Below are 13,293 nucleotides of genomic sequence, written 5' to 3' on the forward strand. Positions count from 1 at the left end.
AAGCCCTCCCCAGTATCATTGCTGATAAAGGCGGTAGATTGAAAGTGTTCTCAGGTAATTCTGAAGGGAGGGTTGATAAGTCATGGGCATTGGTTGACTTTGCAAAATTTGTTTTGGCCCTTTGGCCCTTTGAGTCTCACCTACTAATTATTGAATCCAATTCGGGAGTTGTTTGAGGGAGGGGGTAAAAGGAAAGAAAGCAAAAAACTATTGTACAACCCATACCTTCTTTCCAATATTTTCTCTGCCAAAGTTCATTTGATTTTAGGAACTTTTCTTCCTATTGCAAGCATTTTTTGTTACTTATCACCAAGAATCACTCTGTTAAAACCTTACTTAATGCTTCAAATTGACTGGGATGGTGCATTGAGAGCAACATTGTGAGTGATTATAATCATCACAGTTGCTTATTTTTAAGCACAGCCTGTGTATGAGGCACTATGCCTACATCATCTATTCAGCCCTCACAGTAATCTGTGGTGTAGATACTCATAACATTCCCCTTTCCAGATCAGGAAGCTGAGGCACAAAGGGAAAATAAGCATGCCATAGCCTTGGACGCCATGCTAAGGACTTTGAACCTTCAAGTTTTTATTCAAGGAAGTATCTGTGCTTGGGAAAGATAATTTGGGCCAGGTCCCTTAAGTGGACAGAAGGTGAAAGATACCAAATGGGAGGAAACAAGTTGGAAGATCACCACTCTCTCCCCACTGACACCCCAGCTCTGCAGAATGAGAAAGCGCCCTCCAGCAGTGCTAAGGGTGTAGTGATCTTGTGTCTTTCTGCTGCTTTTTCATCCTGTGGCAGCATTCTTCCCTTTCCCTGGCAAAGTCCTACACCATCTCCAAGGGTCATTTGTAGGACAGTTCCTCTCTGAAGAATTAGCTGACATGCCAATGGCCTGTGTGAAAGGCAACGGAGAGTGAAAACAAGAGTGGGGAGTTGGGACTAGGACTGCTGTGCTCAGCATCCAACAAGCTGTGGCCTTGGGAAATTAATTAACCTTTCTGAGACTGTTACCTCATCTCCACAATGGGAATAATATTACCTAATATACAAAGTGGGTGTGGAAACTTAGATGATACTCTGGCACTTCATAAGCCTCTATAAACATTGTCCATTTAAGTGTTCTGTCATCTCAAAGTTTTTCCTCTCATCCCCAAGAAGACTGAATTGTACCCTTTTCTATTTTCTCTTAGCAGTCTAATCCTACACAAACATTGTCATGTTAGGTTGAAATGACATTAGCTCATGAGCAAGGGTCTATAGTTTTCTTCTGCCTCAGTTAGATTTTGACTTCTTGCCCGTTATGGTAGGCTGCCTCACATATGTCCCCTCTTCCTGAGATGTCTGTGCCCTAATCCCTGGATCCTGTGAAAATATTACTTTGTGTGGCAAAAAAAGACTTCACAGATGTGTTAAGGATCTTGTGGTGGGAAGATTATCTCGGATATGTAAGTGGACCCCACATAATCATGAGAGTCTTTTTAAGAAGTAGGCAGGGTTTAAGAACTAGAAGGGTCTGAGGACAGGTAGGAGATGTGATAACAGAAACCAAGGTGATGTAGTTTAAAGATGGAAGAAGGGGCTGGAGCTGAAGGAAGATTGCAGGAATGCAGCTCTGAAGACACCTTGACTTTAGCCTGTAAGCCCTGTTTTGGATCTGTGACTTCCAGAACTGTAAGCTAATACATTTATGTTGTTTAAAATATGTGTTTGTGGTACTTTGTTAAAGAGGCAATAGGTAACAACCCGTCTTGCAACACCGTCCTGTCTCCCCAAGGAGAGTAGTGTCTTCCTAAAGCTGAATGAAAATATAACCTTGAACCTCTTTCTGTTTGAACAGCTGTTTAACATACAATCTCAATACCTCCTATGTTAAGGTTTTCATGGAAAACTGCTAATATAGTTGTATTGAGCCTGAGACTGCTGAGGAAAAAAATCTATTCAAGACATTTGCATGCTTAGAGTAACACCCCTGGTATAGATATGGAATGTAGTAAGACCCAATTCTTTAGGTTTGCCAAATGCAGAGCTTATTGCAGGCAGTGATGTGGGTCCAGGAACTGTTTTTAACATTTCGTTTTTGTGAAACATCAACATTATCTTAAGAAAAAGAGTAAAATATTTTAATGTAATGCCCTGTAAACTTTCAATATATTTCCATCAAGTAGTAGAAAATTCTAGTTTCATTTTTATTAATTTTACAATACTGGGGTTGATTAGAAATCATAAATAAAAGCAGAGTATGATTTATTTATTTAACTATGTTTAAAAGTAGCCCAGTAAAGTTTAAGTGTGATTAATATTTATTGGCAAGACTAATTATAAGATTATTATGTAAACAAGTAGTTATTAAGTAATACAATCACACAAATATGCAAATGTGTGCATTTATATGCAATTATATCAACCATCATATAATACCAAGTAAAAACCAGTCTTTTCTAAATCAAACCTTCCTTCAAAGTATATTTTTGCTCAAAATTCTGGAGACTTTTTTCTTATATGAAACTGATGTATCAACACTATTTCTTTGCTTTTTTAAGAAATATTTGACTATACCACAACTCGATTTACTTTCTTTTATTTATTTAGATTTTAGAGGATAATAAAAACACCAGGTTTTCCACAGTTAGATTGAAAATGGAAAAAAAAGAAAAAACAAATCACGTGTTGCATAGCAAATGTACAGATTTAGGCAGTTAGTGGCTAATTCTCCAAAAGTTTCTTGATTATTTTCTTATGTAGAGGGGTCTGCGGGTCCAGGCAAAGTTTGCTCCCATTCTTCAGCGAAGCTCTGCCAATGAAGGGAGAAGAGGCGCCTTTCAACGGCAGGTTTTGGACTTGGCGTTGGGCTGGGAGGGTTGGGAGTGGGTGTGGGAGTGGAGGGGAAGCAGGGAAGCGCAGAGGAAGCAGCGGGTGTGCGCGCGGAAGTGAGCGCCAGGACTCACATCAGTTGCGGGGTGGGGCAGTGGAGTCCGGCCTTGATCACCTCCAGGCTGGTGACGTGCTTGGGACGGACTCGGGAGGTGGTCCTCACACACACGCAGCCCTGGTCCCCAAGTTCTCCTTCGGGGTCTGCTGGGAGTTAACGGGACGGGAGAAGGGGTGTGACTAGGAGAATGGCAGAAGGTATTTTAGGCATCTTTCTCGCTGCGTTTGGCCTCGTTTCCTCATCCAGAAATCGTACCTTCCTCAGAAAGCAGTATTGATGACTGGACGGTAAAATGCACCGGGCAGTGCTCGGCACCGTGCCCGCACACTAGCAAGACCCCAATAAAGCGTACCGGGTGTTGCAGCCGGAAGGGCTCCCTGACTCCCCGCCGCCCCGGTGTCCCCCCGCCCTACTTAAGCTCTCACCTCCGGCGAGGGCGACCGCGGCCGACAGGAGCAGCAGGCCCAGGAGCAGCAACCCAGAGCTGGGCCGGGGGCGCGGGACCCGGTGGCCGGCGCCGAGGCTCATGGTGGAGACGTGCGCACGGGTTCAGAGAGCGCGGGGACGTTCGTGCTGGGGCTGCGCAGGCCAGTGGCTCCCAGGACGCTCCAGGCCCGTTTTATCCCCGCTGCCCGTCCAGTCCGGAAGCCTGGGGTGAAGGATGAGGAAGCTGAGACAGTTCTGGGATGAGATGGGCTCTGGCCAGCCAAGATTGGGGGAGTGGGGGAAGCCCGGAGTGAGCTTCTTGGCTGTGAGCTGGAGCAGCAAAGCACGCTGACCCGAATTTATGCACATGCACATTTGTGCAGCTGGGAACAGCAGTTGCACCTCATACCATGTATGGCTTCTCTGTTATGTGTTGTCACGGAGGTGCTATACCCACCATGCTGCCGTTTACCCAGCCTGTACTTCGGGGACCCTGAGAGTTAGCTTGCTCCCCAACCCCCAACTACCTTATCAAGAACTCCTTATTTGTTCCTGCCTTTCTTAGGGGTTGCCAATTAGTTGAATTAGTCAGCCCTGTGTGGTAAAGAGGTGTATCATTTATAATTATTTTGTGCTAGTAAAATATTTAATTTGATCTCTAGACACTTGGTTCTGCATTTCACAGGAATGTTGAAGGCTTCCTCCGTTTCTTGAATGGAATCTTCTGGGCTGTATCAACCATCATCCAATATACCCTAGGAAGCAAGGCCTGTTATCCTCATGTATCCTCTTACTCGAAGAAAAAGCGTAAAAGCAGTATGCAAATGTATTAGTTTTGTAAAAATGTGGTGCCTTGAATGTTTCTCTATTGGGCTCAGCAAAGAAGAGAGGCCAAGAAGGAAAGTATCCACGCGACATGTCCCAGTGTCTGCTGTGACCTGGACCAGGAACTCGGACAAGGCAAGATGGGCAGCAGGGCTGGGGGAGCAGTGATGCCCTCAGGAGGACGCGGGGCATCTGGGAGTTGAGTGTGCACAAGAGGATGGATGGTAACGCCACAGAGTTCCGCGCAGGAAAAGTGGAGAAATCACTATGGACCGTCTTCCCTTCCTTGAAAAAGTATGACTTTGGCTCCTGATCAGGGCAGAGTACTCCCTCATCTCAAAGCCAGAGGCTTTCTGCCATCCTGATTCACACTGATGAAGGGCTTCAGGAGCCCACTGTGTGGAACTAGGCCTTCTGAAATGCTCAGCAGAACCAGGCTTCTACAGGGATGTGAAATTTAATATCTGGGCTTAGAATGTTCTTCCTCTTCCCCACCACATGCCCTTTCAACTGGCTAATTCCTATTCATAGTTATGGTGCCCACCTAAATATCACTTCCTTAGGAGAGCCTTCATTGTCAGCTGAAGCTAATGGTGTTTGGTGCCTGTTGTGTTTTGTAACACGGTCTGCTTTTCCTTTTCTCACAGAGCATACAAACACAAACATGTATTATAAACAGAGATATTTATGTGTGTGTGTGTGTGTGTGTGTGTGTGTATTTTAAAGTGTATGAATATTTTCTTTTCCTAAATGGAAAACTCTGTGAGGTGAGAGATTATAATGTTTATCACCATTCTAGCACACTGGTAGGGACTCAATACAAAGTACTACATTAGTGAAGATAATAAATGTTGGAATGATAATGAGGTTCGACTTCTTAAGGTGTCTCTTCATGCAGTTGGTGCATACCTCTATATTAGACTGTGTCACATACTGTCATGATTATTTTTCAACCTATCTGCCTCTCCTAACAGACAGTGATCTCTTCAAGGGTAATTCTCTGTGACTTATGTGGTTTTTGAATATCTAGCATCCAACACAGTGGCTGTCAGAATATATTGCAGTTTATACATGTTTATGGAACTGAAACTTGACCCCAAATTGGGTGAGCAGCAGAGGGAATGGATAGAAAGGGTGGTTTTGGATATGAATGGGCAACATACTGGATTTGTATCTTAATTACAGATTTCAGTATTTGCAGTGTGAAGGGACTCAGGAAGTAATAAGTGGCAGTTAAATCATTCTTTCTCTGCATTAAATGGATATTCCAGTATGTGCACACAAAGTGAAAGACATTTATTTTAGGTGGCATTAGCATAGTGTAAAAATTGTGCCATGTATCAGGAGCTGGCACTGTCAGATTTCAGTAGGAAACCGTTACGGAAATGAACGAGGTATCTGAACTATCTTGAATTACTGGAGCAAAACTAATGAAAATGACTGCAATCTGAATTTACTGCCTTTTTACATGTTTATGTATATTTTTGTTAGCTATTACTTAGTATACATATTTATTTTGTAAATGAAACATTGTAAGGTATTGAGCCTGTAATGGTGAGGAGATAATAAAGGAGTCCTTAATATGCAAAGTTTGTGAACTGAATGCTTAATACAGGAATGTTCCCCAAATTCCATGAACAGGTTGGGGTAGGTGAACTTTTTTCTTCCCCTGTAACCATCGCAGAATATGCAGTATGCCATTTATGTATCAAGTCCTATTGTTGTGTCAATAACGTTATGTGATGTATAATGTGATCACTTCATTAGAGAAAGGAGAATCAAGGGAAGTGGTGTGCTGTGCGGTGAAGAGCAGTTTTAAATCTCCACTCTGTTACCTACTTAGTTATCTGATCTTGAGGAAAATTTCCTAATCTTGAACTTCAGTTTTCTTCTCTGTAACACGGAAGATGCTAGTAGTAATGATAAGTAGTAATTAATATTTATATATGGATTATTGTGTCACATTCATTTTTTCTGCACTTCAAATCTGTTAACTTTTAGAATTTTCATATCAACTCTATGAGATAAGCAATATTGTTATCCTATTATAGAGATGAAGACATTTTGGCACTGAGAGGTTATACAACCTGCCCAAAGTTACACAGCTAGCAAGTGGTAGAGCTAAGTTACCCGGTTATTCTCTCTACAGAGAACATGCTTTTATCCAGATCACAGTTAAAAGAATTACTTAATTCGTGCATGCAAACACTTAGTATGCTTGCATATTAAAAGTTATTAATGAAAGTTAGTTATTATATAATACAGATAAAAAGATGGCACAAATCACCGGCATAATGACTTTTGCTGACCATAAGGTGGAAAAAAATAAAAAAGATAGTTAAGGCTTTTTGACCCCAACAATTCTGGTCAAATTAATAATATATGCTAACAAAGCAATAGCAAATTTTGATTTCATGGTAATACTGTAATAGTGTGGGTATAAATTTAAGAGATTAAGAAATGAATGAAAGTTTTATTGATTTATCAGGCTATATAGTACCCTGGTAAAGTTTCAATTCTCTGTTTCAATTCTACTTATTTGCAAGGCTGATTCTTGTACTAAAATTGAATCATGTAGATATTAAGTAATGGTAAATATGTACAACATGCCAGGTTAAAACACTTAACATCAAGTATTTTTATTATTATTGAACATACTAGAGTTGATGATGGAGTATGTTAATGCTTTTCATCATATATATAGTTTGCTTTACTAGTATTAAACATATACACTTTGAAAGTAAATAACCACTGCTTACAAGATGTACATCCTACAGTTTTATTATTTTTAGGGTTTGAAGCCTAAAATGAACATTTGAAAAATCTTTCAGAGAATGGTTTGCAACAATACATCCTAAGACTAAGACAATGAAACACTCTAAGTCCCTAAATATATTAACAAATATTTATTGAGCAAGTGTTCTATGATGGGCTGTGTGATTTCTAGTATCATCAACCATTATGGAATCTGTTGATCATGATGGCATATCTAGTTTAATAGTAAAGTAAAGCAAGATAAGTTAACAGAAATGTATTTGGAAAGAAATTTTTGAAGAAATGCAAAGCACAGTACCATCTTTAGCCAAGAATTAGGGAGTAAACCACGTATTATATATTAAAACTAGGCTTGCTTACTTTCATCTTCTCTCTCTGTCATCTATTAACCCACCTTCTGGGGATAAAATGTGACTTTTTGAGACAGAGTGGGGAACATATCCAAAGTTTAATACAGTATGAATACGGGTGCTGGATAAATAAGAACTCTACAAAGTCAATACTTCAAATTCCTACCCTTACTGGGAGATAAAAAGGTTTGAAAGAAAGTGAACATATCAAGCTGCTGACCCACCACTTTCCAAAATTTTCTGAATTATCTTCTTGATTATTGGAGCTTCTGGGTCCAGGCAGATTTTCTTCTCATTTTTCAGTGTGGCTCTGTAAGAGAGAATAGAATTATCTTGAGTACCCTGGCCTCACTGTCAGAAAGGATCCTTGGGGCTGGATAAAACAGTGTCAGTGAGGATAGAGGTGGAGGGTTTCCCTATTAAGGCAATGATACTGATGCAGAGACTTACATCACTTCGACTTGGGCGCAGTGGGGTCCTGCCCTGATCACCTCCAAATTTTGGATGTTGCTGGGATGAATGCCAGAGATAGTATTCACACACATGCAGCGAAGTTCAGCATACCGCTCATTGCCTGGGCTTAGAGCTGCGGTAGAAAGTATGAGTCTATTAATGGTCACGATGGTTTTAGGGATCTATCTATTGACTTGTTTCCTCAGTCCCCTTATTCAGTAGTCGTACTTCTCTCGCAAGGCCATTGTGAATATGCTCTGGAGACCTTTAGTAAAGTACACTAGCAGAATGACTGACACCGCATGATTAAGTGCCACGGGACCCCTGCATTGACAGTTGTTAGTTTAATGACCTTCTCCAGTCCCCAGAGCACCCGGATGGTCTTTCCCCCCAGACACAGCTGCAGGAAAGCAGGGACTCTACCTTCAGCTTCCTCTAAGTTCCTCTCCCATTCTCCGACGGTGGAGGAGGCCAGCGGGGTCAGGAGCAGTGACAGAAGCAGCACCTGCAGGACACGAAGCGGGCTGGCGCTGGTACAGAAGGAGGTGCCACTGGGTCTGGGGCTCATGGTGGAGGAGCCTGAGCCTGAGCTGCTCCAGAGGCCGGGAACCTCAGCGTGAGGGGAACTGCTGTCCAGAAGCCTGCAGCAGAGTGGCCCTTCGTGCTCTACTGATGTCTTTTATACACACACACTCCCTCAAGGCGAGTAAGGAGAAAAAAGATAGGGAAAGAAGAAGTGAAGATTTGGGGACATAAATGTGTAAGCGTGGTCAAGTTGTGCCCGACCCAGATAAACACCAGGCAAGTCAAAGTTCCTGCTCAATTTCATTTTATCTGCCCCTTCCCACTCCTACTGACCCTCTCGGTGTCTGTCCATCTCCTTTACACAAACACAGCACTCTACCAAGGGAGGCAAGAACTAGGCTTCAGTGCTACATGTTTTCTTTGTGTAACTGTGTAATGTGCCCTGCCTTCCCAACAACACCACTTACTTTACAGGCTTAACAGACACTTTCCAAGTACCTGAAAGCATAAAGAGACATGGCCCTTGGAAAAGAGTTATCTTCCCTTTTTGGTTGCCATAGAAAGTAAATGTTCCTAACCTGATGGTTGAAAAATGTCACGATTTTTTTTGGAGTATGTGGATAAAACAGAAGCCATCAGAGGCTCACTCTGCATTTACAATTTTGCATTTATTTGTTTTATTGTCTAAATGTATTATTTTTTGTAGTTTCATCTAGAAACTAGAAGCAAAACTCATCCTCCCTTGTGTTATAAAATAAACTACTGGTTTTTACTACCTAAGTATATCCTAAAAGGCAAGACCCAGCATATTTAGTTTTCATCTTATTTTTATTCTCACAGAGAAATATGTAATTTACTGTAAAAGATTCATACACCACAGGGCCACTCTGCTGCAGGCTTGTGAAATAAAATACAGACAGCTTCCTCTTCATTCCTTTATATCCCCACTTTCCAGTGGTTCCTGCTGGTAACAGTTGGCATTAGTTTCCCATCCTATTTGCATTTACACACACATACACACAATACAGAGAGGTAAACATGAAGTTCTAAAATATATATATAAATGGGAATGCTATACAGGTTGCTTATGCCCTTTAGAAAATATGTCTTCCACATCCTTTCATGCTACCTCAATGTATTTTTGCTCCATTTTTTTAATGCCTGCATGTTCTGTGGCATGGGTAATCATTGTATTTCTGTCTTCTTGGTCACTTGGAAGGTGTTTACAGCCGTGTACTATCAAAAATTGCAATAAAGTCTCTATTCCTCAATTCCCAGGCCCTAGTTAAAGGTCTTGTTCTCAAACCCCAGATGATATAGGCAAAGCCCTCAGTGATAGAGATGGACCTACACATTGTACACTGGCTTATATGTTATTGTCTGGATTTCTATCCCATCAATAGGTTTAGCTTCCTCAACTGGACTATATACTTTTGAAGACAGACCATGTCTGAGGTTTCTTCAATGACTCATGTATCCTTTAGCATGTAGGATAACACAAAGTATGGTGGGGTTTAAACAGTGTTAAGAGAAGAAATCAGTGAATATGTGTCACATGAAGGAAAGTTTCTCTTTCCTTTCCAGCCAAGCGCAATCATCAATGCACACTCCACATGGCTCAAAGTGCCTGTGGTATAAAAAGGTGGTTTGAAAGGCTGGGAATAAAGGATGAGATACTGGCCCCAAGTTGTCTTTCTGCTACAACTATGTACAAATCTTACATAATATTATTGAAACTTCTCATTTTGTTGCTTTTTTTTTATACCTTTAAAAATCTAGAGAAAATTCTCAAAATATTTAAATATACAAAATTACTTCTTGTCAAGCAAATACAGTAAATAATTTTTTCCAAACTTTTTTGTTGTTTTAACTTCTAAGGCAGTCTTCCCTGAGGTTTAACAGATACTGACTTCACCAACTTAAGTTCTTAGGTCCTGCTTTTTAATGTGTTCCTTATTTTTCTCCACCCCATTTGTTTTCTTCTTATAACTTACAGTCTAACTGTAAAACATGTTGAATCAAAATGATTTTCTACTTTTCCCAAGCCAGAAATTCATAGTCTAAGAAGCAAGTTTAGGCTAAAGATGAGTACACTTCTAAGAGCTGAGATGTGGAATGAATGCAGAGAGATTCTCAACAGGAAACAAAATAGGGAGAGCAAACTTCTTTCTAGTCCTTCCTAAGTGATGACTTTATAGTCTTCCCCATTAGTGCTATAGAAATATTGTTAATTGGCAAGTCAGATATATATTTTTTCAAATGTAAGCTAAAAACCCTTTCCAGAGCAAGATATAAAGGTTTTTTTTTTAGCATTATTCATAGTATCTTTCTTTCTCTGTCAGTCACAATCCCCCCACTGCATATTTATTCGCTTCATGGACACTTTTCCTTCATATAGACATTATTCAAGTTTATTCCTAGTTCATTGATTACCAGGAAAGAGGTAAGGCATAAAGCACAGTATCATCAAGTCATTGTCTTAATTAACAAATGCATTTTGTCACAAAAGATACCCTGTCAGCAAGGTTCATGAGGAAGCATTACCAAATTTCTTGAGTCACTAGAATTTCACAAGACTATTAGTGCACATTTGAGGTAATTGCTTTTTCCTGGTTTTCATTTCTTCAATAAATATTGATTAAGTATCTTATGTTATGTGCCAGCCATTCCAACATTCTCTTCACTGGGTGACCTAGTCATTTAACTATCCTTTTTTTACAATTGAGACCTCAAATATTTGTGCAAAGCAATGGGAAATAAGTACTAATCTACTGCTACTACTGTGACTCCTGCTAATTTATTTTACTGTCATTACATCATTTACTTTGATTTCCATTAAAAGAAACACAATATGGACACTGAAAACTGACTTACAGAAATGGTTAAAAGATACATGTATATATATATATTTTAAAAACCTTTCATTTAGAAAGGCTGAAATGATTGTATACTAATTTGAATAGCTAGGGTATATAAGAAATGACTTGAAAATTCCCTTTTGATGTCCTTGAAGAACTGGATTCCATTAACATATGCCTTGTTCTTTCTTCAAACCTGGAAAAAAAATACAACTGATTTCTCAACAAGTGGTTTATTCCTCCCTTTCTCATATTTAGAAATCCTTATGATCCCTTAGACAGTTTCTTCCAGAATGAATTTTCCTCTTCTTCTCAAGACAGCCCCAGAGGGTTCACCTTTACAGGCACTGGGGCCAGGACAAAAGGAAGACATGTGAATTTCTTCACTGAGAGAGTAAAAGATATTTTAGTATCTGTTATTCAGTCAAGAAAGTCAGTTTATACAAAATTACACATTTAAATGAATGCTAGAAAATTAGCGTCAGGGTTCTCTGGTTTTAAAATAACCTGACAACCTTTTTATGGACCTTACATTTTCACCCTTTTTGGTGTCTGTGTGGTATGATACTATATCTCTTTTCCTTTAAGCTGTTGTAGAAATAGAAGAATCATTCAGGAAGCTAGCAAGTTTTCTAAAACTTAAAACAGAACTTATCTGCTAGCCATTTTAAAAGAAAATATCTCGAGACATTAGAGGACCATTATCCATTAAAATTAAGACAGCTGTTAACTGTGCCTTACATAAAGCATTTGGAACTGACATCCCCCAAGTATGAAGGAAATAAGCTATTACCTGCAAATAAAAGCAATTGGTATGGAAAATCCTAGTGATAATGCAATTTTGAGTCTGTTTGTAAGTCTCCTTCCTCTCCTTCCCTTCCCTCTTCTCTTCCCTGTCCTCCCCAGCCCCTGAAACCATAGTGAATCACCTAGAAGCCCTTTCAGGCTCTCTGGGTGGTACACCACAGCTTTCTCCAGGGAGCTCACAATGGAGGCCATCTCTGGGCATAGCCTACAGAATAAGGGAACTGTCTCACTCAAAGTTATGCCCACTCCATGCCCACTCCCCAAAGGGATAGCCCACATCTAATGTCTGGTCAGTGGGAAAATACAGAGGTCTGCCTCTCTTGCCACAATTCAGAATATCTCTGAAGGCCATCCTACCTCCAGAGCTTCTCATAGGATCACCTGAATCTTCTGTAATTGCAACTCTCTTTCTGCCCAATCTTGCTTCTTTACTTCCTGACAGATGTCAGTTTTTAGGGCATGCCTCAGTGAATTTCCTGCACACAGATCTCCTATCAAAGTTTGATTCTAGGGAATCTAAGAAACTCTCTCCTTCCAGAAAGTCTGGTCTCTTTTCATTCAGCTTCCAAGTAAAGCTTTACCACAGAAAACTGTGTATCTGCTACCAAAAGACCTTAGCTTATGCTGAAAGCTTATCCATGTAATCTTCATATCATAAGGATCTTTCACAATGCCCAATATATAACAAGATTATCAATAAATGGATATTTGAAGGATGGATATTTATAAGAAGGAAAATATATCATACATGTTGATGATGCTACCACATAGATTACAGAAGATATTAGGAAATATGAACACATTGTTTCCAGAAGCTTTCTAAGAAACACTGTGGAAACAAATTCTTAGGCTTACTGCAAATTTATCCTTCATGCATAGGTAGAAAGAATATGGATAACTGAAAAAATAAGGGTGTTTGAACTATGGAGCTCTCAGTTTTCTTATTTGTAAAGGGGAGTTTGAATTAGGAGACTTGGGAAGAGAAGTAATCTTTATCAGACATCTATTTTGTTCCAGGATCAGCCTTTAGTGCCTGGGAGATAGGTGTTATTGTACTAATTTTATAGATGCTAAAAAAACTGAGGGATGGAGATACTAAATAAATTGTCAAGATCACATAGCTAGAGGTCTTCAAAACTAGATTTGAAACCCAATTGCTCTGACTTTGTACTGCACTATAAACGGGAAAAATTCATCATTGACCTCTCTTGCTTGAAATGAATCAACTATTTCTCTCTTTGCCCAACCCTAGAGGTGAGTCAGAAATAATCATCACACATTAATGTGGCAGTAGAAGCACATCTATTAAGAACATGGATTTTTCAGATGGTATGGG

At 40.0% G+C, this 13,293-nt stretch overlaps 2 protein-coding genes and 1 non-coding gene across 4 annotated transcripts; all 3 read right to left on the reverse strand.

Moving 5' to 3' along the window:
- Window positions 1-2,547: 2,547 nt before the first annotated feature.
- Window positions 2,548-3,675, reverse strand: LOC108409510 (platelet factor 4). 2 transcript variants are annotated; one of them, XM_017680141.3, is made up of 3 exons: window positions 3,364-3,675; window positions 2,955-3,084; window positions 2,548-2,800 (listed from the first exon to the last, which is right to left on the reverse strand). In XM_017680141.3, the coding sequence occupies exons 1-3, from the start codon at window positions 3,464-3,466 to the stop codon at window positions 2,713-2,715; spliced, it is 321 nt and encodes a 106-aa protein (XP_017535630.3). In that variant the 5' UTR covers window positions 3,467-3,675; the 3' UTR covers window positions 2,548-2,712. The 2 variants fall into 2 exon arrangements, with proteins under 2 accessions (XP_017535630.3, XP_017535631.3); XM_017680142.3 differs by having other exon boundaries at window positions 2,550-2,800; window positions 2,955-3,081; window positions 3,364-3,660.
- A 3,279-nt stretch (window positions 3,676-6,954) lies between these two features.
- PPBP (pro-platelet basic protein) lies at window positions 6,955-8,436 on the reverse strand. The gene is made up of 3 exons (XM_017680138.3): window positions 8,191-8,436; window positions 7,765-7,900; window positions 6,955-7,624 (listed from the first exon to the last, which is right to left on the reverse strand). Exons 1-3 carry the CDS (start codon window positions 8,333-8,335, stop codon window positions 7,522-7,524), a joined length of 384 nt encoding a protein of 127 aa, XP_017535627.1. The 5' UTR covers window positions 8,336-8,436; the 3' UTR covers window positions 6,955-7,521.
- A 2,983-nt stretch (window positions 8,437-11,419) lies between these two features.
- Window positions 11,420-11,542, reverse strand: LOC118969287 (small nucleolar RNA SNORD22). Its single transcript, XR_005057246.1, has one exon. It is a non-coding gene; the product is annotated as a small nucleolar RNA SNORD22 (small nucleolar RNA).
- Between the last annotated feature and the right edge of the window lie 1,751 nt (window positions 11,543-13,293).

Source organism: Manis javanica, chromosome 5 (assembly GCF_040802235.1).
Source record: "Manis javanica isolate MJ-LG chromosome 5, MJ_LKY, whole genome shotgun sequence".
Classification (NCBI taxonomy): Eukaryota; Metazoa; Chordata; class Mammalia; order Pholidota; family Manidae; genus Manis; species Manis javanica.